This window comes from Nannospalax galili, unplaced genomic scaffold (genome assembly GCF_000622305.1).
Source record: "Nannospalax galili isolate Female #2095 unplaced genomic scaffold, S.galili_v1.0 scaffold417, whole genome shotgun sequence".
Taxonomy (NCBI): Eukaryota; Metazoa; Chordata; class Mammalia; order Rodentia; family Spalacidae; genus Nannospalax; species Nannospalax galili.
Window position 1 is genome coordinate 2,736,317 of NW_008340785.1, and position 27,375 is coordinate 2,763,691.

At 38.6% G+C, this 27,375-nt stretch overlaps 1 protein-coding gene across 3 annotated transcripts in view; it reads left to right on the forward strand.

Moving 5' to 3' along the window:
* The window catches only part of Man1a1 (mannosidase alpha class 1A member 1), a 200,700-nt gene that overhangs the window by 71,480 nt on the left and 101,845 nt on the right, over positions 1-27,375 (forward strand). For all 3 annotated transcript variants that reach the window (XM_029564805.1, XM_029564806.1, XM_029564807.1), the window contains one exon: positions 9,731-9,811. In XM_029564805.1, coding sequence (XP_029420665.1) covers positions 9,731-9,811 — 81 coding nt within the window. The remainder of the gene's footprint in view (positions 1-9,730; positions 9,812-27,375) is intronic.

Here is a 27,375-nt window from a genome sequence, read left to right on the forward strand (position 1 = left end):
ATTCTTTCACATAGTTATACCTTCACTGAATTTCTTGCCACGATCCCTTGGGTATAGTCATTCCTTTCTTCAGCTCTTTGTATTGCTTCCAGAACTCTCTGAAGGGTTGGTTTTTGTCGACATGAATTCCTTCAGCCTATTTATGTCATGGAAGATTTTTCTTTCCCCTTTGACTATAATAGACATTTTGGCTGAGTATAATAATCTGGGTTGGCCTCTTTCATCCTTTAAAACTGGGAAGACTTTTGTCCAGGCTCTTCTGGCTTTCATAGTTTGCACTGAAAGTCTACTGTAATCCTAATGGGTTTTCCTTTATATGTGACTTGTTGTTTCTCTTTTGCAGCTTTCAGTATTGTCTCTGTTTTGTACATTTAGTAGTTTTAGTATGATGTGCCGTGGAGAGTTTCTTTTCTGGTCCTATCTGTTTGGTGTTCTGTATGCTTCTTGTATTTGTATGGGCATGTCTTTCTTTAATTTTAGGAAAATTTCTTCCACAGTTCTGTTGAAGATCTGGTACATGCCATTATCTTGGGATTCTTCTCCTTTCTGTTTGCCTATGATTCATAAGTTTGGTCTTTTTATGGTGTCACACCATTCCTGCATATTTCATTCTTGTGACTTCTTAAATTTTTCATAATATTTGCTTGAGTGGTCTAGTTCATCCATTTTATCTTCCAGTCTTGATACTCTGTTTTCCATTTCATTCATCATATTGGTGAAGCTTTCTCCTGTCGTTTCTAGTTGGCTTACTGAGTGTTTCACTTCCTTCTTTTTTTCAGCCCTGAGTAGTCTTCAATATTTCTAACTCTTTTCTGAATTCATTCAGAAGTTTCTCCCTATCTTCCTTCAGTTCTTTGATTTCTTTCTTTTTGTGTTCTTTAAATTCCCTGTATTCTTTTATCATGTTTATACTTGTTCTTTTGAGTTATTGTCTCTAGGGGGTTCTCATTGTGTTCCTCTAGAGGATTACTGGTATTTGGTGGGAATATGTTATTTTGGTTTTTCATGTTATTATTTTTTCTCTATGATTTTGACATTTGAATTTCTTTTGTAGTTTCTGATTCTTGTGTGAGACTCAAGACTTCAAGTTTAGGTCTGCTTCTTTTTGGAACTTTATCTGTCTTTGTTGTTTACTTTTTTGGTTCCTCTAAGTTTCCAGTTCTCTCCTTTGATTTTATATTGGAGTGGCCAGATTTTTTTGTCTTCAGGAGTTCCCACAGAGGCCCAAGTCAGCTGAGGGTCAGATGCTTTCAAAGGCTTTCTCTTAAGGTCTGGATCCCTCCAGCATGGGTTTTGGCCTCAGTAATTTGGGGGTTGGACTGGCCTGGGAGCCATGCCCAGGAATGATGCTGGTGTAGGGCAGCTGGTGGCCATGCCACCCAGAGATGCAAAGGAAGCTGTGGGCAGAAGGCAGACCCAAGGGCCCTTGGGGACTTCCCTGAGGTGCTGCAAAAGATCAGGAAGAAGCAGTGGTGGTTCCCCAGGTATCTGGGGCGCCAAGACAAGGAATGGGACAGGACCCAGGCTAGGAAGAGAGACAGGCGGGGGTGATCAAGGGTGAGTGAGGCTGGGGAGTCAAGGCATGGAGTGCCCAATGGACTTACCCTGGAGAGAGAAGCCTGTGCGTTGGAGACAGGACTGTAGGTCCTGCAGGCCCAGGGAAGCAGAGGGAGGTGAGGGTTGGGCCAGGCCCAGAAGCAGTGCTCCTGGGAACCTGTGAAAGATCTGAGTTGTTCTGGATGCAAAGGATCAGGAAGCAGTGGTGCTTTCCCAGGTGTCTGGGGTGCCAAGACAAGGAATGGGAGAGGACCCAGTCTAGGAGGAGAGACAGTCATGGGAGACGGGAGGGTGAGTGAGGCTGGGGGATTCAAGCATGGAGGGCAGAATAGACTTATCCTGGAGAGGGAGGCCTGAGGGTCCTGCAGGCTCAGGGAAGCAGAGGGAGGTGAGGGCAGGGCCAGGCTCAGGAGCAATGCTCCTGGGGACCTGAGAAGGAAGTGAGTTTCTCTGGATGCACAGGATCAGGAAGCACTGGTGGTTCCCCAGGTGTCTGGGGCACCCAGACAAGGAATGGGACAGGACTGAGGCTAGGAGGAGAGACCGTTGGGGGAGATGGGAGGGTGAGTGAGGCTGGGGGAGTCAAGGTGAGGAGGGCCCAATGGACTTACCCTGGAGAGAGAAGCCTGAGGGTTGGAGAGAGGCCTGCGGGTCCCGCAGAAGTAGGCAAGCAGAGCTGATTAGTGGCTTTAAAATCACCATTAGAATGCTCTTGGAAAGACCTTGAAAACTTGAACAGGATATGTGCTGAAATGCATATACATATGGACATCATTCATATCTTATGCTATTGCATCTCGGTCCTCTAATCCTATTCCTAATGTGAGAAATCTTAAAACATTTATTCTATCTCTTTCAGTATTACCATATTTTCATTTAAAACATGTTACAGACTGAGGATTAACTCAGTTTGTAGAGCACTTGCCTAGCATACAGGAAGCCCTGGTTTGGTGTCCAGCACCACAGAGAAATTGGGCATAGTGGCACAAGTCTGGAATCCTAGCACTTGGGAGGTAGAAGCAGGAGGATCAGAATTTCAAGGCCAGCCTCACTGTGTAGCCATAGTGAATTCAAGGCCAGCTTGGGCTGTTATAGAACTTGTCTGTTTTGAATACATTATCAATATCAAAATCTATAATTCTTTCATTCTTTGTTTTGTTGAGACAAGAGCTCCCTGTAGCTCCACCTGGCCCGGAACTTTCTATGTAGACCAGTCTGGCCTTGATATCATACAGATTCACCTGCCTCTGCCTCCCAGAGTACTGGGACTAAAGGCATGCACCATCATGCCTGGCCAGGAATGGTATATTGATTTATTCTTCTAGTTATTGTATTGTAAAGGCCTTTAGTTCACTGCTGTCTAGTTAGTTTTATTATACCACATGTGAGAATTTTCCATAAGCAAAGCACTGTACACAGAGCTTTAAGTCAGAGTTTCAACAACTACATGATTTTCCTTCAAAAACATTGAGCACTTTTGTGCATTTATTTGGAAACAGAAGACAATTAAAAAAAAAAAAAACTTACCAGAAGAGAGAAAAATTATTTCACTTTTAGGAATAGCATATAATATTCCACCTTAGACACATCGTTGCTTACATTTAAATGAATGTTTTTTTCCTTATAAAATATTTTAATTAACAATACATGGGTATGTTGTTTAAAAACAAAGGTAATGCGTCTAAATGTATCCAAAGTTACTTTAAGAGAAGAAATTAAACTGAAGCAGAAACACTTATTGGGAGCACTAATCTGTGGGGTTTCTAAATATAAATGAATTGTAAAGGCAAGAATAACTTTGTATGTATGCAAAACGTTCAGTTTGTATCAGTTGAAATTTACTTTAGTAAGTGCTTTTCTTTTTCATACTGTCACTCTTTCAAACGTTCATTAAGGCATGGAAATCTGATTCATTTTGCATATTTAGTAGCACAAAGTTCAAATGTCTTTAGTAACTTGTTTTAAGTAAATCCTGGGATAATAGAACTTGGGGAGGAAGAGTGAGAACTTCATTGATGGAGCTTGTGTTCAGTTCTGGTATCCCTAGGGGCACATAGATGAGACAGGAAGCTGTCAGAATAGACCCGTTGAGCTTTCTGATGTCTAGTCAATGAAATCGTAGAATAAAGAATCTAAGGCTGGTTCTTATATATTCAATGTGTTAATTATTTGCCAGGTGCTTTCTCAGGATCTGTGATTTACCCTTAAAGGAGCTTCTTTTTCAGCTGGAAAAATAGCGCATCTTAGCTTGAGCTGTGTTCTCTAAGGAAGAAGGCCAGGAGAAAACCAGAAGGGGCTGGACTATAACAGATGTTAGGCTAGTTGAGTTTGGGGTTTTTGCCCGCATACGTTGTTTCATTCAATCTGTGGTAGGGTAGGTGGTATTTTCTTCATTTCATAGATGAAGATGTGGTTAATTAATCTCCCCAAGATTCTTCAGCACATGAGAGCTATGGCTTGAATGAGGTCTGCCATACACATTTTAACTCTTAGTGGAGAGGAAACACAAAAATTGAGAAATTCATAGGCATGTTGAGAATTTGAACCCTGGACTTAGGCGGGTTATCTTCATATCAGTTCTTGTTATTTAGCAGGCATTCAATAAATGCTTGTGAAATGAAGGAGCTGGCCTCCTGTCCTACTTCCTGACTGAGTGTGCTAGATTGATCTGGAAGGCTAGCCCACAGGGTGCTGTGCTAACTGCGCTGAGTCATTTTTTACACAGTTGGAAATGCAAGTGCAGATGATCTACCCATCTTTACCTGTCCTATTTCCAGGACAGATTTGTGGTGGCTCCTGTTACAGGAAGATGCTAACATAAGGAAAATGGTCCCAAATTTTCTGTGTGATCACTTCTAAATTCAATTTCGAGCTTCCTCATATTGACACCTCAAAAAATATTGTGTACCTAGATCCTGACACTAGAAATACTGAAAATTTCCTTTAATAACAAGTTTTACAGAATATGCATTTTCTCCAGATAACATTTTTATATAAAATCTCTACAAACATAAAAGCTGCATTAAAACTGTCCTTAAAATATGTCTTTCTGAAGCTGGAGAGATGGCTCAGCCATTAAGAGTACTGAATGCTCTTGCAGAGGACCTGGGTTTGAGTCCCAGCACCCACATGGCAGCTAACAACTGTCCAAAACTCCAGTTCCAGGGGCTCCAACACTGTCTTCTTATCTCCCTGGGCATTGCACGACATGGGTGCACTTACACACATGCAGGCAATACACTCATATACATAAAATAAAAATAATCAAATAGTTTTATTTAAATGAAACATATTATACTAGTTAAGAAACTAAAAGCTGCTAGGACACCCAGTGAGTAGTGATGGGAACTATTGCACTTTAATCTGTTAAGATTTTAATCAGAAGTTTTAGCTTATTCTTAATCCTCAAAGGGTCAAGCAATACACTTTGAAGTAGCTTTTAGGACATAAGTAGGAGGTGTATGTTACTAGTAAACATAGACCAGGCTTATAGGCAGTTCCTTTGATCAGTGACCATGCAACATTTCATGTCTATAAGGCAAAGTGTAGTTATGTGTGAGTACAGGAGTGTTGCTCTGGGATGTAGTTACCACATTGGATTGTAGTGGAGTGGTTGTTACTAAACACAGTCATTGCTGTGGTATGTAGTGGGGCAGCTCTTACTAAATTTTGCATATCATATATAATAGCCTAGGAATCCCACATGCACAGTTTACTCATAGAAAACTGACAGCTTGGCGGAATGGCTAGTGAAGGAGGAGTTTCTGGGACTGGAGAGACAGTTCAGCAGTTAAGAGCAGTTGGCTGCTCTTGTAGGTGACCTGGGTTCAGTTCCCAGCACCCACATGGCAGCTGACACCCATCATTAATTCAAGTTACAGGCTATCCAGCGCCCTCTTCTGGTTTCCCTGGGCATGTACATGGTGCACTTACATACGTGCAGGCAAAATATTCATACACAAAAAATAAAAATAAAGAAATAAAATTTTTTAAGTTTTTCTAAACTTGTAACCCAAAATTCTTTTCCAAGAGATCTTTTTCACTTAATGAAAAGGTTATGCTGTATAGAATCCTAACAGTTAAGGAAAATCTGGAACAAGCTTTATTCTAAATACTCTATGACTTGAAGCCCCAAAGAAATAAATTATCTCCTCATGGGACATTTAGGGTTCTTTACTTTCCCAACAAAAAAATCTGGTCCAGAACCCAAATTTGTTTTTCTCCTAACCAAGCTTGTTATTTTGCTTACTGGTATCTATTAAGTATATCATTTTATAGGTAGTTTTGGTGAATAAGCTGTTTATGATAGCACAGTCCAACTGGAGTTTCTCTGAGCTTTTTACAATGCTGTCTTGCTTTGGTGGGAGGAGCTTGGTCTTCCAGGCACTTATTTTGAAACAGGGTTAGAAGGATCACTCTGTCACCTGGTCATTGTTAGTCCTCATGTCTGTGGTGATGTGATGATTAGGATGAAGCCTTTTCTAGTCCAGGCATGGGTCTTGATGTAAAGGATTAAGACGGGAATATATAAGGGAAGTCATTAGTTTATGTATGTATTTTCCATTTGGCAATCTTTATTCCATTATCCCATAATTTTATGTATGTCTCATAAATCAGGGGGAAAGAAAAATTAAGAAAATGCATGAATTTAAGGTTGAAATGACTGATCTAAGGAACCCAAGTTATACTGTGGCTAAAAGAGATGACCAGCCATTATCTACTTTTTTCTGTGATTTACAGTACTCCCCTTCTGATTTTTATTTAAATTTAGTAATACCTAAGTTTTATTAAGTTTATGGATGAATTTGCTTAAGTATGTTCTTTGATTACACACCCATTGATAGAAGAAAAACAAAATGAAAGAGAAATTCTCTAATCCAGATTTATTTATGAGTAGATCTTTAGCTAAACATTTTCAACCTATAATTGCTAATCAGTTGTGATATTAACAGGTGCATGCAATTTAAACAAAAATGTGGATATACTTCTTAAACTGGCACTCAAATAAGATTATATACTAGACACCACAGAATATATGGGGCATAGTTCTGTAATGCACTCTAACTGAAATATTTAAGGGCAGGGTTAATTTCATTTTAAAACACATGAAGTAGATGGTAAAATTCATAATGTTGGGATGAGCTGATGAGATTTTAGTGTTCTTAGTTGCTTTGTCACTGTCCTTTCTCTGCCCCACCCCCACTTCTGTTAGGATAGGTGAGTGGAAAGCTTTTAGAACAACTTATTGAAAGAAATATTTGACCCTTATGAAGGTTATAGAAGGTACACATAATTTTATTATTGTCGTGATATTGGAATATTGGATTTTCCAGTAACCCCATGAGAAGTGGGCTTTGGTTTATGCAGGCTGAGCTGACTCATAGGGCTAGTGGCAACAGCTGTCTGCTTGAGTATATCACTTTTTCTGTGTATTGTGCAAAGTTTTATTCGTGAGCTCAGAATACCTTGTAGGGAATGCATTACCCCCTTTCACAAGTGACAAAGCCAGGATTTAGAAACAGCAAATGAGCTACCTAATCTCACACTTAAGGAGTCCAAACTAGCCTTCCTGACCTTCCTAATCAAGGCCAGCATTTCAATTTCACTGACTCCATTCATTCGTTCATTCATTCATTCATTCGTGTATATGTTTTGAGAGCATATCTATGTGGTATATGTATATAAGTGTATGGGTTGGGGGTGTGGGAACCCATGTAGCTGTGTGCTGAGACCACAGGTGTCTCCTCTGTCATGCTCTGCCTTATTCCCTTGATACTGAATTAGAAGATCACCATTTTGGCAAGGCTGACTGACCTAGCCAGCAAGCTCCCAGAATCTGCCTTTCTCTGGCCTCTAGCCTCTGATGCTATAGTAATAGACACACATGCCCACTGGTTTTTTGTTTGTGTTTTTTTTTCCCCATGGGTGCTGGGGATTCACACTCAGGCCCTAATAGTTGTATAGCAAGCACCCTTGCCCACTGAGCCTTCTCCCCAGGCCCCCAAGCCAGTGTTTTTATAGCTGCTAACCAGTTCATTGTAGTGCAAATTTTTATCTTCTTTTTTACCTAAGGAACTATAAGGAACTCATAGTATCTAAATTTCGGTCTTCTGTCCTAAAAAAAATAACGTGCCCTGGAATATTACAAGAACTCAAAGTAAGGCTTCTAAATAATATAACTTTGGGAAAAAATGAGGGAGAAAGAATTATATTTCAAGGACTCAAATGTAGTTCTAATTTACAAGTAGTAGAAGATAGTAACTGTTAAGAATTACCAATAGTGATGTCGTGACATTCCTGAGCAAGATTTTCAAAGACAAGGACATTTCCAGTCACTGGGAACCTTCATGGCTTCAACTAATAGTCCAGATTTGTGTCTTAGGCTCCCTAGCCGATTAGATCGACAAAACTCAGATATCATAGTACCTGACCTTGAGTGTAGCACTTTGCAAGGTTATCTTTCAACATCTTACAGCACAGCAAGATAAATAGAAGTTAGGTTCTGGAATGCACACAGAGCTGGATCAATAGCTGCTTGAATAATGGCATCCAATAAGTGATTGATGTCTAGATGAAGATATATTTCTGATGGCATTTGACATGGCTTAGTCCCCTACCTTGCAATAATTTTAATCAGTCCTCCTTTCATAGGAGGAAGAGGAAAGTGTACACAGTAAGACTATAGACAGAATAGGAGAAGAAAATCATCTCCATAGATTTCAGTAAGCAAAAATCTGGGTACTGTTCTCTGGTTTAGAAACTGAAAAACACAACTTTTTTTTAACTTATGTAATTTTTACACAACTTTTAAAACTTGTGTAATTAGCTTTAGTTATTAGATCTATGTACCCTTTTAGAGAGAGCATGTGGAAATAAAAAGTCTGTCCCCTCTTTGTTTCTGGTAATGTTTTCTAAAAGATGTACTAAAACATAGACTCATTGAGGATTTTGTCAGATTCCATTGCTGTGTTCCTAGCATCTAGAACAGGGGATGGCACATAGTTGTTGCTTAATAAATGTTTGCTAAAGGTGATAATACCTTAGATGATTTGGGGCTAAGTTCACCCTCCAGATATTGGCTCTGTATGTTCTTTGCTGTTAGCTCTTATCATTATCTGTGAGTGATTTGATGTTAAGCAGAAATGACAGTTACTTAGTAGGCCCAATGAAGTGTACCTTGTCGCTGTTGGAGGTCAGCTGTGCTGATTATGGAGTAACAAAATATATGGCAGACACCTGTAGTAGTCAAATGTAATGAAATCATAAAAATATTGTTAGCAATTACTAATTATATATCACAGCTATTTGGCCACTAATAGCAAGACATGGTACATAGTTTGTGAGGTAGTTGTAGAGGTCAGAATAACCAAGTGTGGAGCCAAGAATTAAAGCACTCCCATTCAGATCCTAATTATTACCACTATTGTGTGATCTTCAACAAGTCACATTAACCAGTGTAAGTTTGACTTGTTTCTGAATCTATAACGAGACATAGGAATAGTAATCAGCATGAGGGTTGAAAGACATAATTATGTAAGGAGATTAGCTCGGCATCTGTTACAATGTAAATAATAAAACAAGCTATCATTTGATATGAATAAGAACTTCAGTAATGAAATTATCACTTTTATGCAAAGACAAAATGTCATCGCAGAGGTGTGACTATCCAAAGGCACAGGTGAAAGCTGGAACCCAGCACTGGAACTCAAAGCCCTGACTTTTTATCCTATTAGCATTCTATCTGTGCAACTTTAGCACAATGTAGGAAGATTGCTAGACGAGAAGAGCTAGCAGCCACAGTGGAGTCTGATTGGCCTTTCAGGGAGAAAAAGCAGGCAAATGAGTAAAATAAAGGAGATCACAGAATAGGAAAAAAAAAGACCAATAGCACTGAGTTTGTACAAATACGGAATATTAAGTATTATGACTGCTTCACATACAAGAAAGAATTTTATTTTAAAAGTTTTTTTTATAATTTTGCTTGGAGTCAAAATTATTTTTTATCTGTTTAACCATATTTTGGCACTGTTCGTGGGGAACTCCCTCCTCTTGTACATAGGTCTCCCTAGGCAAGCACCCCGGTTTGAACAGACTTTAAATTCCCGTAGCTTATCTCTTGTGTTTTCACTGTGCGTACTATCATGTTTGAATTTCCTTCATTTTGTTTCCATAGAATGCTGAGGTTTCTGTTTTTGAAGTAAATATACGCTTTGTTGGTGGACTGCTGTCAGCCTACTATCTGTCTGGAGAAGAGGTAAGATGAAAAGTAGCATAGAAATAGGAATTTTGTGACGTCTGCAAATTGCTCTTTTTGGTTACACATGCTATTTGTGGTATATATTTAAGGGGGAATTCATTAAACTGTCATGTTCTGATGTACCTATCGCTTATTTTTGCTTCTCATTATATTTGCTAATTAAGTGAACAAGCTGGGAGAGTTTGGCCTTTCATACTGTCAGGGAAAGGTAAGTGATGTCTCTGTAGAAGTCTGACTCCGTTATGCTGTGAATGGCGTGCTCCAGAGTACAAACTCTATATGCCTGTGGGCAAAGTGAAGAACTTTAGCATAGTGGCAGATTTGTGAGTGGATTTTTGTCTTTAAAAATTCTTTTAATGTTAGTATAATGTTAGCTTCATAAAAACTTTTCAAATAGAGAAAGTGTGACAAATAAGAAATAAAAATGATGGTGCTAGGCCAGGCGTGGTGGTACATGCCTTTAATCCCAGTACTCAGGAGGCAGAGGCAGGCAGATCTTTGTGAGTTCAAGGCCAGTCTGGTCTACATAGTGAGTTCAGGTCAGCTGGAAGTACAGGGAGACCCTGTCTCAAAAAGACAAAAAATAAATAAATAAATATAAATAAAATGATGGTGCTTAGGAAACTCAGGGATGCCACTTGGGCTTGCCAGCTCACAGCACTGCAGGCCAGTGTCCCCGTGCCTTTGCTTTGTTCTCCTCCTCAGACAAGGCTTAATGAATTATCTCCTGCTTGGGCAATGCAGAAATTTTTAATTGACCTGCGTCCTATTGGTAGATGAAGGACTTTTATATCATGCTCATAAAGGACACTGATGCCGTTTGCTTAAAAGCCTTTGGGCAACTTTATGAATTACACTGTGTCCACTAAGAGTTGAGGAATGGACCCACCTATAATATTGACACTGTTAAAAGCTGACATCAAGGGAAAACAGTCACGTATTTCAACTGCATGTCAATCAGATTTAAGTTAACCTCAGCATTCTGACTGGGAGAAGGGTAGTTCTTAGCCTGGGTAGTATTTCTGTGCTTTAAACAGATTTAAGCAGAGTAATAAATGTTTAATGAGAAAAACGGCTTGACTTTGTTCCTGTCTCTAAGGTACTTTCCTAACTATAACAAAACAGCCCTCACAATCTTGTATTTCCCCTCTTGATTTGATTTTTATTGTATATATGTATATACACATGTATTTGGATGGATCCTTTATTCCCCTGTATCATCCTGGCCTACCCATTCCCTTCATTATGACCTCTGTTGTCTTCCCAGCCAGAGAAATGAAACCCTCTACTGTGTTTTGCCCCTTCTTCCCTTTTACAGCTTTTTCTGCTCAGTTACCATCATTTGTCTAGTTCAGTTTAGCATTCCTAAGCATCAAGCTGGAGAAAAAAAAAATATATATATATTTATATATTTTTTTTTTAAACCATGCTCCAATAATGATTTTCTAATGAACAGGTTTCTGAGCATCCCAGGCCTGGATCCTCTCATCAGTTTTGACATGGCATGCTAGAATAACCTTGGTTTTACCTTTTTTGCATAATTAACATGTAGGTGACATGATTTAGAAGAAATGAGGATTGTCTCCTTCTGTGTGAGCTTCCTTAGGATCATATGACATACAAAAAGGAACAAATATGTATGTCTTGTAAATATGTATCCTATATAATTAGATTGCTTTTACTTTTAACAGTGTTTCAAGTTTGCATACATACATCTTTCTATTTATATGAACACTTGATATAAATCTATGAACTTACTTAAATATAATATGCACAAATGTTATCGTTTGCCTATAATTAGAATGATTTCCTTAAGACCTTGTAAGAGTAAGGGTTTTTTGTTTTTGTTTTTGTTTTTGTTTTTGTTTGCTTGCTTGTTTTGTGTTTTTGAGACAAGGTCTTTCTGTAGCCCCTGCTGGCCAGGAACTTGCTATGTAGACCAGACTGATCTTGATCTCACAGAGATCCACCTGCCTGTCTGCCTCCTGAGTGCTGGAACTAAAGGCCTGTACCACCATGCTTGGCCTTGGAAGAATGTTTTTTTTTGTTTTATTATTATTATTTATGTTTATTTTATGTGTATGACTTCTTTGCCTGCATGTAAGTACACCCATGTCATGCAGAGGCCAGAAGAGGGCATCAGATCCCCTGGAACTGGAGTTATAGACAGTTGTTAGCCTCCATGTAGGTGCTGGGAGCCAAACCTGGGTTCTTTGGTAGAGCAGTCAGGGCTATTAACTGCTGAGCTATCTCTCCAGCCCCTTGTAAGAGTGTTTTCAATGCTGTATTAGGCCTATTAAATAAGACAGTGAAGAGCACTTCTCTTGTAAAAAAAAATTAAATTAAAAAAAACCTTTTATTGTGCCTATCACTATGAAACAATTATTTCATTATTTTTTTATGTTTTAGTTTTATAAAAAAAGGGTAAAACATATTCTTATACATTTCTGTGTTTCTATAAAATGTTTCTGTTATTTCATAAGAATTTATCTTCTTACCTCATGTTTTCTTGCAAGTTCCATAAGTGCTGAGATTTAGGTTGTTTCTGGTATTCCTGTTTTGGAAAATGTAGTTATAATCAGACATTATATATTTTCCAAAGTGGGGTTACCAGATGAGAAATAATTAGTACTAGATTGACTGAACATTCCCTCCTGCCTTTTCCTCCTAATCACCTTGTCACTGACATTGCTTCTCATTTCTCCAATGCGTTCAAGAGTCCTGGCTACAAGGACTGTGATCAGGAAATCTTATTTTACCCCAGGCCAGCTATTTGACTCTGTATCAAAATGAAAACTTGAGTAATCATTTCATACAAAGAACAACAAAATGGACAGATTACTGATAACTCAGTGTCATATAGTGATAAAATTTACTGCCCATTTATGTAAATCAAAGAATTTACTAGGATTATCTAGAATAATTCATTTTGCTATATTAGCCTCAGCAAAGAGTTATCAGGCAGCCATAATTTAACACTCTGGTTTAATTTGGGGAGGTGTTAGGAGTATTTTGAAAATGTCTAAAGTCTGTATAAGAAATTCAAACAACCACAAAAATCCCAAACAGATAGAGGTGCTAAGATGAATATTGAATAGGAATGATGAGCTAGCTTTAAGAAAAAAGATAGCTGTGCATTGTTCTGCAATGCAACCACTCCAGGGGAACGATGGCCTCACTGGTGACAGTAAATACACCAGCATAGGATGTACTCACTGGTATCTTTGGGATGGTAGAATTCATCTCTCATTCTGTATGTACTGAAAAGCTGAATTCTGTATTCTTTCTTGGGGCTTCACCAGGCACAGAAATAACTTAATTTTTATCCATATATATATATATATATGGATAAAATATATACACACACATATATGCATGTACATAGTGGTCATTGTTTAATAACTAGGACACACTCAGGAACAAAACCATGACTTAAACTACTTGCATGAGAGCTCCACCTGCCTCTGCTTCCCAAGTGCTGGGACTACAGGCGTCCGCCACCACACCCAGCTTTATCCCTATATTTTATGCATTTTATTAACTGATAAACATCCCTGATTTCTTAATGTAACAGTTGTTCACATTGAGATGGAATTATTATCTTTCAGAACAATTTTTGTCAACTGATACTTTGGAATAAGAATAACCAAAGCAAAAATAGTATCGAAAATTTACAAATAGGCCTTAATTCCCCTGTACCCCGAGCAACTCTTTATCCCTATATTTTATGCATTTTATTAACTGATAAACATCCCTGATTTCTTAATGTAACAGTTGTTCACATTGAGATGGAATTATTATCTTTCAGAACAATTTTTGTCAACTGATACTTTGGAATAAGAATAACCAAAGCAAAAATAGTATCGAAAATTTACAAATAGGCCTTAATTCCCCTGTACCCCGAGCAACTCTGCTCTCCCCCCAAGCTCTGTGCCCTTTCTAGCCTTGAGCCTAGGCCTGCTACTGCTCTTTCTGTTTGAGATCTCTTAGTCCGGATCTGCCTTCTGTGACTTGATCCCCTTCACCCAGACTAGCTCAGTTCTCCAGCTAGACCTTCCACAGGCTGTCCCTTCCCCTGCCTTGCCCTTGGCCCCCCTCCTGATCTGCCTGCCACTGACCTGCCTACCACCCTGAAGTATATATGCGCCACTCAAAGAAACTTCTTTTTTGCAACAGATGGAGGCTATTACAGAATTCCACAACTGGTCACACACAGAGAATGTATGTCTGAGAGATGTCCAGTCCTAAGTAACACATTTACACTGGAACCTCTACACCTAAGGCTAGTTGTGTAAAGCAAGGAACATAGCAGAACGGGGGTAGAAAGAACACAAATATATCCCTCAACCCTAACCAGCAAAACTTCCTCATACAACAGAATGTGATATACACAGAAGGCCATAGCTGGCCAAGGTGTAGAGAATTAGAGACTGCAGAGTACATGTCCATGGATAGGATTCCTATATTAAACCTCACCCACCCATGGTTCAGGGACTGAAAGATTGTAAGAGCCAGCATTGGTGCATGAACATATGGAAACAGACTCTCAGGCCTCTGGGAACTTGCTCATATGAACTTGCAACAATGATAACAGCATGCACAAGATCCATGTAGACTCAATCAGACAAAAACACAAAATAGAACTTGGGAAATGGGCAGCAGACCCCAACCTTAGCCAAGGAACTATTGGCAACTGATTACTGCAGCATGAGGGAGAGCAGAGCTTCCTTAAGGGAGTGACTCTAGATAGGCTGACTAGTCTCCGGTGGATGAATTTGCACCTCAGGACATCTGGGTACAAAAGATTGACCAGATAGGATTTCACATATATGATAGAATGCATGAAATCTGGTGGTAGTGGGGAGCTGTGGGGGTAAAGATGGAGGGTGTCTCAATTTGTTTAATATCTATTATATGAAATGCACAAAAACTCAGTAAAATATACATTATAAAATAAAGAAAATTTACAAATACATAAAGTAACCTTAAGATACATCCAAAGGCGTGTCCTCATGTAGAAAAGAGTACATATGGCTATGCCTTGTCAGTGTGGGTGAGATGATGGCTCAGCAGGTAAAGGCATTTGCCACACAAGCCTGATGACCTGAGCTTTGGTCCCTGGAACCCACAAAGGTGGGAGGAGTGAACCAACTCCACAAAGTTGTCCTCTGTCCTCCACACATGTCATGGCACACACACCTACACACATAAATTACACATATATATACACAATAATAATAAATCAAGTTTTTAAAATATACCATCTGATATTTGTTTTGCAGCAAATACCAATAGCTGTACTGAACATAAAGTGAATTTAATAGAACATGGTGACATTGATGCTGTCTTACAGAGAATGCTGAAGAACAGTCTGGATCAAAAATTCTCTGGTTGCCATAGAAAGTCTATAGCTTGACTTCCTCTGCGACTTTGTGATTAGGAAACAGACTGTTTCTTCTATCCTTGTCTTACTTTGTTCAGGATACTGAGTCCCTGAAGAATAAAAAGCTGGGGAATGAGCAAGATGATACGATAGAAAAGGCATGATAGCAGCCCTCACTGGGTAGTCAGAACCCTATGAAGGCAGAGTATAATGAAGTGGAGGTATTGCTGAGTGGAAATTATGGCCCTGTTAGAAGAGCTGAATAAGTACCTAAATAAAATTTAAGTCCACTAAGGTGAATAGAAGTGATAGAGGACACAGCCAAGCCTCATGAAAACTATTAATTTAACAATACACCTACCTGATTTTAAAACCTACCTTATTCTTTAAATTAAGAGATCACATTTGAAACTACAAGAGCATTTCATCGTGAAAGGAAACATTCTACTAGTATGCTTTAAGTATCTGAACTAGAAAAGCACAGCTAACTTCTTGGACCCTGAACCGATGGGGAGTAATACCCTTCTGTTAAAAAAAAGGTAGAGGATATCAGATCCAAGACTGAGAAGACAATGGATTTCTCCTTAGACCAGTTTACTCTGTCAGCATAGCCTTCACCTTGATGATAGCAGAAGGATTTTCCTTCAAGTCCCTAAAGCTTGTCCACTGCACTAACCACTGTATGAAAGACTATTGATAAGAGAAGAAAGACTATGGATAAGAGAAGTAGATAACGCCACCAAGTCTTAAGGCCTCTAATGGGAAACGTGCAGGGGAGATTGAGGAGGTGAACAGAAAGAAAGAACAGTGTGAGCAGAGGTGGGTGGTCTCTTTGTTTTTCATATTAAGAGCCAGATGTTTGGAATGTTTGTGGTTAGAAATTGAAATTGATTTTGGAAAGTTTGTCTTGTGATGGATCATCATTTAGAAATCCCTTCGAAAATGAGGATGATTTGGTGTCATTGTGTTTGAAACTCAATGTCTGCCACACTCCACTGGAGAGAAACAACTTCCAGACCACCTGTCTCCTGCCTTATTCTGGAAAAAAATCAAAATGATTTACAGAAATCAGAACTGTGGAAAAGCAAAGATAAAGTCAGGGAGTATGGTATTTGGGGGTCAGGTTAACACACAGGACTCATTCTGCCAACTTGTTAATCATCTAAGCTTTGGACAGAAATGTACCTTCAGGTTTCCTAGCGACCAGAGCAAAGAAGAGGACAGAATTGACACAATTGGTTGGTTTTTTTTTATTTTTAAAACTAAAAATTAACAAAGTAGAATAACCCATGTATAATATTACCTGTGTATGTGCTAAATTTTCCATAAAACAAAGAAGCATCATGCAAACAGAAAAATTCAGCAGGACAGTTGGATCTGCTTTAGCCACTCTAACAAATACTATTTAAAAATTGGGCTGAAATGTATCTTGCTCTCTCAAACATATAGAAGGGAATTTAATTAGGAACCCTAAAAATGTAGATTTGAATTCCAAAACAAAATATTAAAAGGTATAATTGTAAAAAAATTGAAAAAACCTGATACCCTGAGACTAAAATAAAATGCAATGAAGAAATAATAATTTTTGCAATACAGTTAAAAAGAGGGATTGATATACTAGTATGATGTAAAATGATTATTTCATCAAATTTTTACAGTATTCATTATATGTTGCAATAAGAATTTTTAGTAAGTTAGAAAAACTATACCGCCAATACAAAAATTAGAAGTGTACATACTTTTAAGATGAGAAAACCAAATGAAGATTTAAAATTACAGATTAAATGGCAACTAAATCAGGGCATGAATCTACAATACAAAAATTAGACTATGTAGAAGACAACTAAAATATAAGTATCACATTAAATTTTATGGAAAGCAGCCAGTCTTATACTTACAGAAACATATAGCTTTAAATATCTGAACTAAGAAAAATAAATGTATTATTCAGCCTTTATTTCATAGATTTAGAAAAAAAATCAGGAAAAAAGGGACATAATAAAAATAAGAGCAGAGATTATAAAATGAAAACAGAGGTATGCTTAGAAAGCTTTCTCTTCCTGCCTCCATCCACATCCTTATTGAAGTAATTGTCTAGGAAGGACCTCAGTAGGAGACAGAAAGTTTGAATGGGGATGAGACTGAATAGCCCCTCAACGGGAAGGTTCTCACAAGTGTGTTTCTGGGGAGTCCCACATCCCAGGCACAGCACAGTGGCACCCTGGTTGGACAAGGCAGTGATTCAGATGAAACAGTGAGAAATGAGTCCAAGGACTAAGTCCTGTATCTCCTCAGTAGATGGTGGGTGAGTGCCACCTCCATGTCAGCCACTGTTCTGGACTTGTGTTCTGAACTTGAGATAAAGCTGAGACCAACAGCCCTTAATCCCTGGCCTTGTGAGGTATGCTAGTTAGTTGTTATGGTCAACTTCAGACAACTTACAGTCACCTAGGAAGAGGGACCCTCAACTGAAGAATTGCCTCAACCAGATTGGCCTATGGCAATGTCTGTGAGAAATTACCGTGAATGATAATTGGCAGCACTGTTTCTTGGTAGATTGGCCTGGGTTATAACAAAGCTAGCTAAGCATGAGCCACGGAGTGAGCTGTAAGCAGCCTTCTTCAGTGGTTGCTCAGACTTCCTGCCCTGACCTCCTCAATGTGTGACTGTGACCTGGAAGTGTAAGATGAGATAAGCCCTTTCCTCCCCATGTTGCTTTTAGTCAGTGTTTTATCACCGCAACAAAAAGGAAGCTAGAATACAGAGCTTCCATTCTGATGAGGAAATAGAACTTCAGAAACTAAAATTGGAAAGCTTGAACAGATCCGTATTAAAAAAACAGGTTTGACTTGGATTGTTTGGTTGGTCTTTGGTGTGATGGGACAATAAGCAGAAAACTGACTGAGCGCTGTGCATCTGAACTGAGCAACTGCCATGCTCCAGTATCTTTCTTCTTCAGCCTGTTCCTGACTCAGATACTAAAACAGTAACCTGATTATGACCCTCTGTCTCCTTCCCAACCTTTGCTGGCACTTGTCAGCAGAAAAGTTGAGTCTTTCTGATTTTTCTCTGAAAGCCTTTATAATTGGCCTCTGCCCACCTTTTCTAGCTCCCTGAACTACCTTCCCTACACATCTTCCTCTTACCATAGTGCTGTCCCCTCCCCCACTCTGCACTACACCAAGCCTATCTCTGTTTTTTACACCCCCTCTACCTGGCATGTTAGGCTGTGCTCATTCCATTGATCTCAACTCTAGGGTCCACTGAGGAGGCTTTCCTGAATTCTCGGCATATGCTAGCATTATGGTTCTGTGTGTGTCTGTGAATCGTCTGACTTTCTCACTACCTTTCCTCATAAAACTAATACAGCAAAATGAGGATTAAGTTTCCACTGTTTGTAGAGCTCTTTACTTAGCATTATATGCCTGGTACTAGAAAGTGTTTAGTAAATGATTAGTAACTGAGCTCTTCATTAGGTTTTCTATGACGTTTACTTGTTAAAATTCCAAAAGAAAGTGTTTTCAAGGATTTACAGTAAAATTTGTATATTGATAACATAAATAAGCATCTGGCCTGGAAGACTTGGAATAGAGGGTGAGAGAGAAAGAATGTAATAGGGTGATTAAAGATGTGCATGATCTCTAGCTCCCTTAGAAGCCCCTGTGGCTCCACCCACACTCCATATCTCCCTGTAGCCCCAGCAGACATCTCCCTTTTTATCTGTCATATGCATGCTGGTTCTCTGAAAGAGATGAGTTTTGAAAACCAGTGAGCTAGAGACTCTATCTAAATTAAATCATTATTAAATATACTAAGTCATTTATTGTGGACCTTTTAAATTGAATTGACATTGTTAGGGCATTTTCTGAAATTACAAAACCTGGGAGGAAATTATAAAAAGTAAATGTGAAAGGGATTCTACATGTTTTCTCTAAATTGAGAGAGCTATCCAGACAAAACTTTCTAAACCATTCAATGCCACATTTATACTAATCTCTTGGAATGGAACAATTTTAATCACACTTATCAAATGTTACTGTTTCTTTATGTTATTTTGTACTGATAGGTTTAACCTTATGACTTGGTGGACATTGAGACGGATCTGATCTTTGCAAATTCTTTAAATTTTAATTTAACCTTTGGCATTTATTGCTGAAATGTTTGTTAAAAAGAGTAGGTAATATTTTAATATAAAGTGGTTTAATTTAGAAAAACATATTAGAAAACAGTAACCTTGCTTATATTTGTAATTAAATTTTCATGGTTGATGAATTATAGCTGTCACATGTTGAATATCCCATTATGATTGGTAAATTTAATTTGTACTTTAAAAAAGATGCACCAGTATATAGAACTGATTCTGAAATAACATGCATTTTAATAAAAATTAAATTAGTACCTTTTCTTGTCCCAGAATGAATTACAGAAATACCTGCTTCTTAATTCAATGTTGTTGTATCTCCCACTGTACAAACCTCACTCCTCTATTCAGTTATTTTTGAAAGCATAGAGGTTTTATCAGTTTTGAGAATTTTGCAGTTCTGTATCCAGTTTGTTAGTAATTCCAGATGTTAAACTTACTTATACTAATTTGTAAATGACAAAAGTTAGCCAAGCTTTTGACCTAGTCACCAAGTGAGCATTTGATACCTTAAGAAAAGAGAAAATAAGAAAACTTGTTTCTTAATAAACTGTTTGTCCCTTTCATTTAGCACAGTTCCTTGTACACAGAAATAAAGATTCAGATTGGTAGGACTGTACCTTGGTTATGGTGCAGTAACTACGTCATTAAGGACACTCTGCTTCTCTGGCACTTTCTTTCAGAGCCCAGACAGATGGGGCAGCTGCCATAGAGCAGGGAGAGGAGTGGTGAAAAGGATCTTGAAAAATAACCCACTGGCTTTTAAAGCCTCCGTCTGAAAGACGTAGCTCATAACTCGTTGGCCAGATTAAGTTACATGGTCACTGTAATTTAAAGGGTTGAAGAGGTGTAGTTATTACTAACTAATCCCAGGTAAAGAATTAAGCAGCATTCACAAGATGACTTGGGTCGAAGTATGGAGTCCTCCTCCACCTGCCAAGGGTAGGAAAAAATAAGAATTATTCTTACTTCAGAGAAATGTTGTTTCTCTGGAAGGCTTTCCCAAGTGGAATCAGCCAGCTGGAAGAAGCATTTGCACACCTGCACCAAGCTGGTAAGTGTGGCTCGTCGTTGGGATAGGAATAGACCTACTACATGTTCAAGTAAAAGGCTGTTCCTTGTCTATGAAGTTCTGCTTCTCCTAGAAATACCTTCTGCTCTGTCTGCTCTGTAGGCTTCTCTGCTAGCCTTAATAGTGAGTTGATAACTTCATGTCCATAAAGTACCGTGTGAAGAATTAGCACTACCTCTGCAGCCATTTGCAGGGAGGCGGCCATCCCTTCAGTATACCCTGCTCTGTCCAATAACACTAACAACCTGGTTCTTTTCCTTCTGCCACTTGCTTTTCGATGTAAGGGTTCCCTAGGTCAGTCACTTCTTGCTTTACAAAAGTCTAATAAAAAAATGACATAATAATTTTATTTTTCAGTTACGTAGAATGATTTTATAGTTCTCAATGGCCACTGAAACATTTTTGTTTTCCCCCAAATCATATAGGTATAGATTTCTAATTCTGGATTTTTTTCTATGAATATGCTTTGAACAGAAGTTGTCTTCTAGAAATAGTATTGCATATTCTTTATTTTTGAAATTATATCCATTAGATGGATACCATGAGGTGGCCATAGGAAGGAGTTTAAAATTTAATAGGGCTAGTAGAAAATGGCTCAAAATCATGCTTTGCCACCTGTTAAAATTCATCCATTATATGAATTAGCAAATGTTTCTTGAGTACCTGCATTGAGGTGCTGTGCTTGGTGCTACAGAAACAATGAACCAGAGTATTATTGGCTCTATTAACAAATGCTAGTCAAATATTAATTTCACAGCTCTATAAAGGAGATGTTATTCTTACCCTTATTTTACAGAGGAAGAAACAAAGGCACAGGCAGCTAAGTAACTTATCCAAGGACACACAAAGTAGCAAAGGCTTCATTCAAGCCTGAGTCACCAAGACACTGAGTATCAGCTTATATTGGGCATGTCAGACTGAAGGTAGTTAGCAGACCTTGAGACTGATAAAGGAGAACCCCCCAGGGGCAGCAGGCAGGTGCCAAACTTTATTAAAACTGGCCTGGATCTCACTATGTAGAGCAGGCTGGTCTTGAACTCACAGAAATCCACCTGCCCCTCCCTCCTGAGTGCTGGGATTAAAGGCGTGTGCCACCATGCCCGGCTTAAACCTCCTTTTAAAAATGTTAAAATCAGGGCTGGAGAGGTAGCTCAGCGATTAAGAGCACTGACCTGGGTTTGATTCCCAGCACCCACATGGCAGCTACAAACCATCCTTAACTACAGTTTCAGGGGAATCCGACTCCCTCTTCTGACCTCTGCCATATTGCACGACAGAGGTGCACTCACATACATGCAGGCAATACACTCATACACATAAATTAAAAATAATAAATATATTAAAAATGTTAAAATCACTAGTGTTGTTAATAAGTTCTTTAGGTTTATATAGCAAGTAGTCCTTCTGATGTTCATTTTCCTGTAAATAAGGAAAGAACTGAGGATGGGACAATTTGACTCACTGGCCCTTGCTGCCCTGGCTGCCTTGAACAAAAAGGATAATTAGTTTCATAGCCAGCCAGACTACCCAGATATCTTGAACACTGTGAGACACCTTGAGACACCTATGCAAAGACTGAAGCTGATTGTCCTGAAGGCACAGCCTGTGCCAGGGTTGTTTGAAATTCCGTGTGGAACTTTTTTGCTATCCTGTGCTTCAGTGAATGCTAAATGACCCTGCATCCATTTCTACCTAGACTTCCACTGGTGGTCTAGCAGAGGGACTGCTATGATTGGGCCAAACCTCCCTTTTGAGCTACATAAGCAGGCTGCACGGGCCCTTATGGAGTCAGCTGGGGGTCACCCTCCTGTGCTGCCTCCTTTGATCTTGCCTAGTTTCAGTAGTGTGGGTTGAACATGGAGGAAGAAGTGGCATAGAAGACAAGCTGCAGTAGCAGGGGTTGTCCTGTCAAGGTCCTGGCAGTGGCGTCTTCCAACAGTCCCAGTGGTGGCAGCCAAATTGTGAAAGGGGTCAGGTGGCCAGCTGTCCGAAAGCTGAAGAAGCAAGTGAACAGTTGTAGAGCAGCCAGGGCAGGAAGAAGGGCAACAGAAGTAGAGACAGCCAGGGCAGAGAAATGAAGCCAGAGAAGGGAAACCACAAGGCCTGCTCCTCAGAAGAGTCCCAGAGAGCTGTCAAGTCTTTACGGCCAACGGTTTTAGACCTCGGACTGAGAGCAGTGACATGGCCATGGCCAGTGGTTGAAGAATCCTAATACCTAAGCCCACCTTGAAGTTGTAACACCAGCGGCAGCCAGCAGCTCCCATAAGTCCACACAAGGGCTGTAATGTATAGGGCTAAGGGTCCCAATTCCTGAGGCAGCTGAGGATACTGGAAGCTGCCACTTACTGTCAACATCTGCCTGCCTACTGTCCCCTGCTTATTGCTGCCAAAGCCTAAGAAACCAAAGCTTCCAGAGGCCAGCACTTAAGGAGTTGCTTCTTGCCTGGCCATGATTTCTTTTCACGTGGGACAAAAGAACCCTCAGCCGGCTGACAGGTCACAGCCTGAGCCACAACAGTCAAGTGGTAACTGCAAGAATGGTCAGGAGCAGTGTTGCCTAGCACAGTGAAGACTAAAGAAAGGAGAGTCTTAACATGTCAGCACTGGAGAGAAGTTGCTAGAAAGGAGGCTGAGAGATAGGGTCTGGGGGATGGTGCATAGGATAATGTGGTGGCATAGAAGCAGTGTTTTGAAAGATGAGTTCAGTGTGTCAGATGCCTCTGCTGGGACAAGTCTATGAGGATGGATGGGTGCCTTAAGGATATAATATCATAGTGGTCACAGGTGACTCTACTGAATACTTTGAAGGAATAATGGAATATAATTCCAACTGATTTGATGGAAGAGAAAGTAGTGGAGGGAAATGAAGATTAGTTCATGGTCTTTAAGCAGAGAAGCGTGGGATTCAGTAGACAAATGGCCCTGAGAAAGTGGAGGAGAAAACAGGTATGAATGTCAGTTAATTTGTAGATTGAGTCATTAAATTGAGTCATAAAATTATGTAATTATCATCTTGGGGGCCTTATTAACTATACAAAAAAAATATATATAAGATGAGGCTGTCTCCTGACACTTGGGGGAAGACAGACATGTGAGATGAGCCTACATGAGCTAAATCCATAACTGGGAGGGTTAACAGGAGCATAGTAGGGATTCTGGGTGGTGTCTAGGGAGTGCTCAGCAGTTCAGACGCAGTGTGGAAAAGGAACTTTCAATTGAGTTTTGCTAGATAGTGGCCCAGAGTGGTAAAAGGCATGGATTTAAAGATAATGGCCAAGTTAACCACAGTTTAAATAGATTATGAAGGCCAACGTGGGTGGAGAGTATTGGGGATAAAACAAATTGAGTAAGGGTTACAAGAAAATGGACTGGTTACTCAGCAGGGTGCAGCATCCCTGGAGGAACAGGACCTCTTCAGCAGGTGACTGGAAGTTAATGGGTATCAAGGCTATATGTAGAGTATGTAGATTAGAAGATTTTAAAAGCAAGGCAGTTTGACTAATGTCACAGCCCACAATAGCATCTCGAGACCAACAGGTTAAAGGGAGAATTTTTTGTCAGAATCTATCTATATGCCTGATTATACAATATATACAATATATTTTATTTGAAAACATATAATGCAAAAATAAGTACAATAATTCATCTTTCAAAACACTAGCAAACACCCCCAGATTGAAATTTGCTAAGATACAAATACTGTTTATATAAATATATAGTGATCAAAGTCACTCCTGAAGCCAGAAAGCAGAGAAAGTATTTATGCAGAATAAAATTTAAGTAAATGACTGATGGGCAAGCATTCATGATTGGGGGGCCTTAAAGTTCCTACATGTAATTCAGCTGGGAGCAGGAGATAAATAAAATGCATATCTGCTCACTAGTTGGATTTAATGTAGTGTACTGATCTAGAGATCACTCTTTTAAATTATGGCTGCTAGGATTTTACATGGATGAATGTAGTGAGTGTGGAAGTGATAGGAATTTGTTTTGGATGCCTTCTACAAATTGTCTTACCTAAAGTATAAAACTATTATTTTATGTACAAAACTTTCCTTTGGTTAAAATTTTTATGATTAGGTACTTCCTAAAAATTTCACTTTCAAGGTTTCTTATGATCGTTTTGTGGCAGATTTAGTTTGTTTATTTTTAGATAGTTCTCTTCTTTAAAACATTTTGGAAACTAGATGGTTGATGGACCTTAGGCTTAGTCATCTTCCTAATTAAATCCATTTCTGCTACATTATGATACGCTGTTTCAGAGGTTTGCTGGTATATCTGAGTAAACCAGACAGCTCTGTCTTATGATTTAGCTGAAAATTCATTTGCATTGACACTAAAGTAAACCTAAGCCTTGAGAGCATTTGGTTTTACACTTTAGGAAGTTATGTTTATTTTAATTTGAAGTATCCCATTCTGAATTAGCACACATAGTACCAAGTCTAGGGTTCCACAGACAGGCAGTTCAAGAGCTCTGGACAGCCCAATAGCACAGGAATCTTTTCACAGTTCCTTATTCTGAACATGAGTTATAGTTTTCATTCTTGCTGTAGGGTAGAATGCTGGGGCTAGAAAAGATCAGAAAAAAAAGATATAAGCATTATTTAGGTTGATAAATAAATGTGTTTGTTCAATCTTAATTTACTGAATGGTACATCTTCTTATAATTATGGCTATAGTTTTTTTCTAACTTATAAGCTAGAAAGTACTGTCTTAATCAATTTAGGCTTATTTATTAATTAAAATTCCAATGCTGGCATTTATGTTGCGTTTTTGCTAATACTTTATGACGAGACATAAAATAATAGTAACTCAAAGCCAAGCACTGAAGAAGAATTAATTTTGGTTGACATTTCCCTGTTATCTGATCAAGTTCTGTTTTTAGCCTGATTATTAATTATCCATTCCTTTAATAATTATATGTTATGTATTTATTATATGTCAGGCTATGGCCTAGACTCTGAAGGATTCAACAATGAGCAAAATAAACAGCCCCTGCTCTCATGAAATTTTCATGTTAGTTGATAAAATGTTAAATATGTTCACAGGATAATTTCACACCATAATATGTACTGTGAAGAAATACCACATAATTGCCTGGTGAAGAGTGACAGGGCTGAGGTAGGGGGCTGATGAGGACAACCTTAGGTCAAATTGGAGCAACAGGAAGCAACCACCCTTCGAAGATTTAGAAAATATCACAAATAAGAATACAAGAGTTCTGAGTTTAAGATTATTTTCTTTTTCATGTAGGATGAAGAGGAGGATTATAGAGGTGGTAGTGATAATGGTCACAGCAAGGTCATGTATTAAGGGAGTGTGTGTATGTGTTTGTGTGTGTGTTTGCATTTGTTGTACAGTATTGTACTAGGGAAATTGTATAATTCCAATATTACAGACACACTGAAAAACTCAGGGAAGCTTGTTTCATAGCCATGTAGTGAGTGCTGACCAGGGATTAGCTCCTGTTTGTTCTTCTCCAAAGCTTATGACCTTGACCACATACCATGACTAAGCCAACACTACTGTAGTTGGTGCTGCAAGTTGTCTTTTATTTATTTGCTCATTGCTTATGAGACCTCTACACCCTATAAAATAAGATAGCAGAACTGATAAAGCCTACTTCCTAAGCAACAAAGGATAATTAAGTTGTAAAAAGAAAACCACAACCACGGTATAGTCAAAACACTTGTGAGTTAATAACATTTTTAAACATATGTTGCATTTGTGATTGTTCTAAAACACAGAGGTCTTGAAGCTTCCCTCCTCATTCATTAGCTGTGAACACCCTCAATTTCCTTCTCCACACTTTTAGCCTTTACTTCCTCCCTCCCCTTTTCATCAGTAAGGTAAAGTGATTTCCATTGTCCAGTAAGTACAAGTAGCAAAAAGCTTACAATATATATTGAATGCCTGTGTGATTTCAGCTTTATAACTGCCTTTTTACTCTGAATTAGGATCAAATACAGTTCAAAGTGTCAATAAAATGTATGTCTACATTTGATATCACCCTGTGATAATTAAGGTATACATTCAGCTATTTCTTTATAAGTGGGCATATTGAGGATGAAAATAGTTGAGAGCACTAAACGATATAGATGACTACAATTTAGAATTATTCTCTATTTTTGGGTCATATTTTCTAAGAAAGAAATATGAAGGGGAAAGGGCAGTACCTTTTCATTTCAAAGAAAACTAAAATATTTTGGCTTTATCAACAGACATAAATTGTGAAGTCTTACCATTGCAATTGGTATGCTTTTATGTAATTAAAGGAGCCCAAAAAGCATTTAGAAATATCTTATAAATCTACCATATGCTAACAACACTTTAATAAATTTCTCCAGACTGTGAATAAAAATTTAGAATCCAGTTGCCTATTTGCTTTTTATATTGTATTCACTTTCTAAAAAGTGAGAAAGGAAAGCTCAGATTTATTGTCATTTGATGAAAGGAACTACAAAACTGACTAAAATGTCTATTCATCTTATCTACTAAAGATTTGCAGTAAACCAACATTTGATACATTGGTTTCTTTTTTCTCCAGACTGTGAATAAAAATTTAGAATCCAGTTGCCTATTTGCTTTTTATATTGTATTCACTTTCTAAAAAGTGAGAAAGGAAAGCTCAGATTTATTGTCATTTGATGAAAGGAACTACAAAACTGACTAAAATGTCTATTCATCTTATCTACTAAAGATTTGCAGTAAACCAACATTTGATACATTGGTTTCTTTGGGTTCTGTTAATGTTCTCAAAAGAGAAATTTCAAACTAGTATCCCTATGGTTAAACTAACTGGATGCACCAATTTGGTATCTGCCCAGGGTTGTTCACAGTGGAAACCTTACAAATAACAGATTGCTAGTATTGGGGTAAATAGGTGGTCCCACACTTTCAGGTTCTGTCCACTTCCTGGTGTTCCATTCCACTGCTTTTATTCATCCACTCATGCTTCCCCTTCC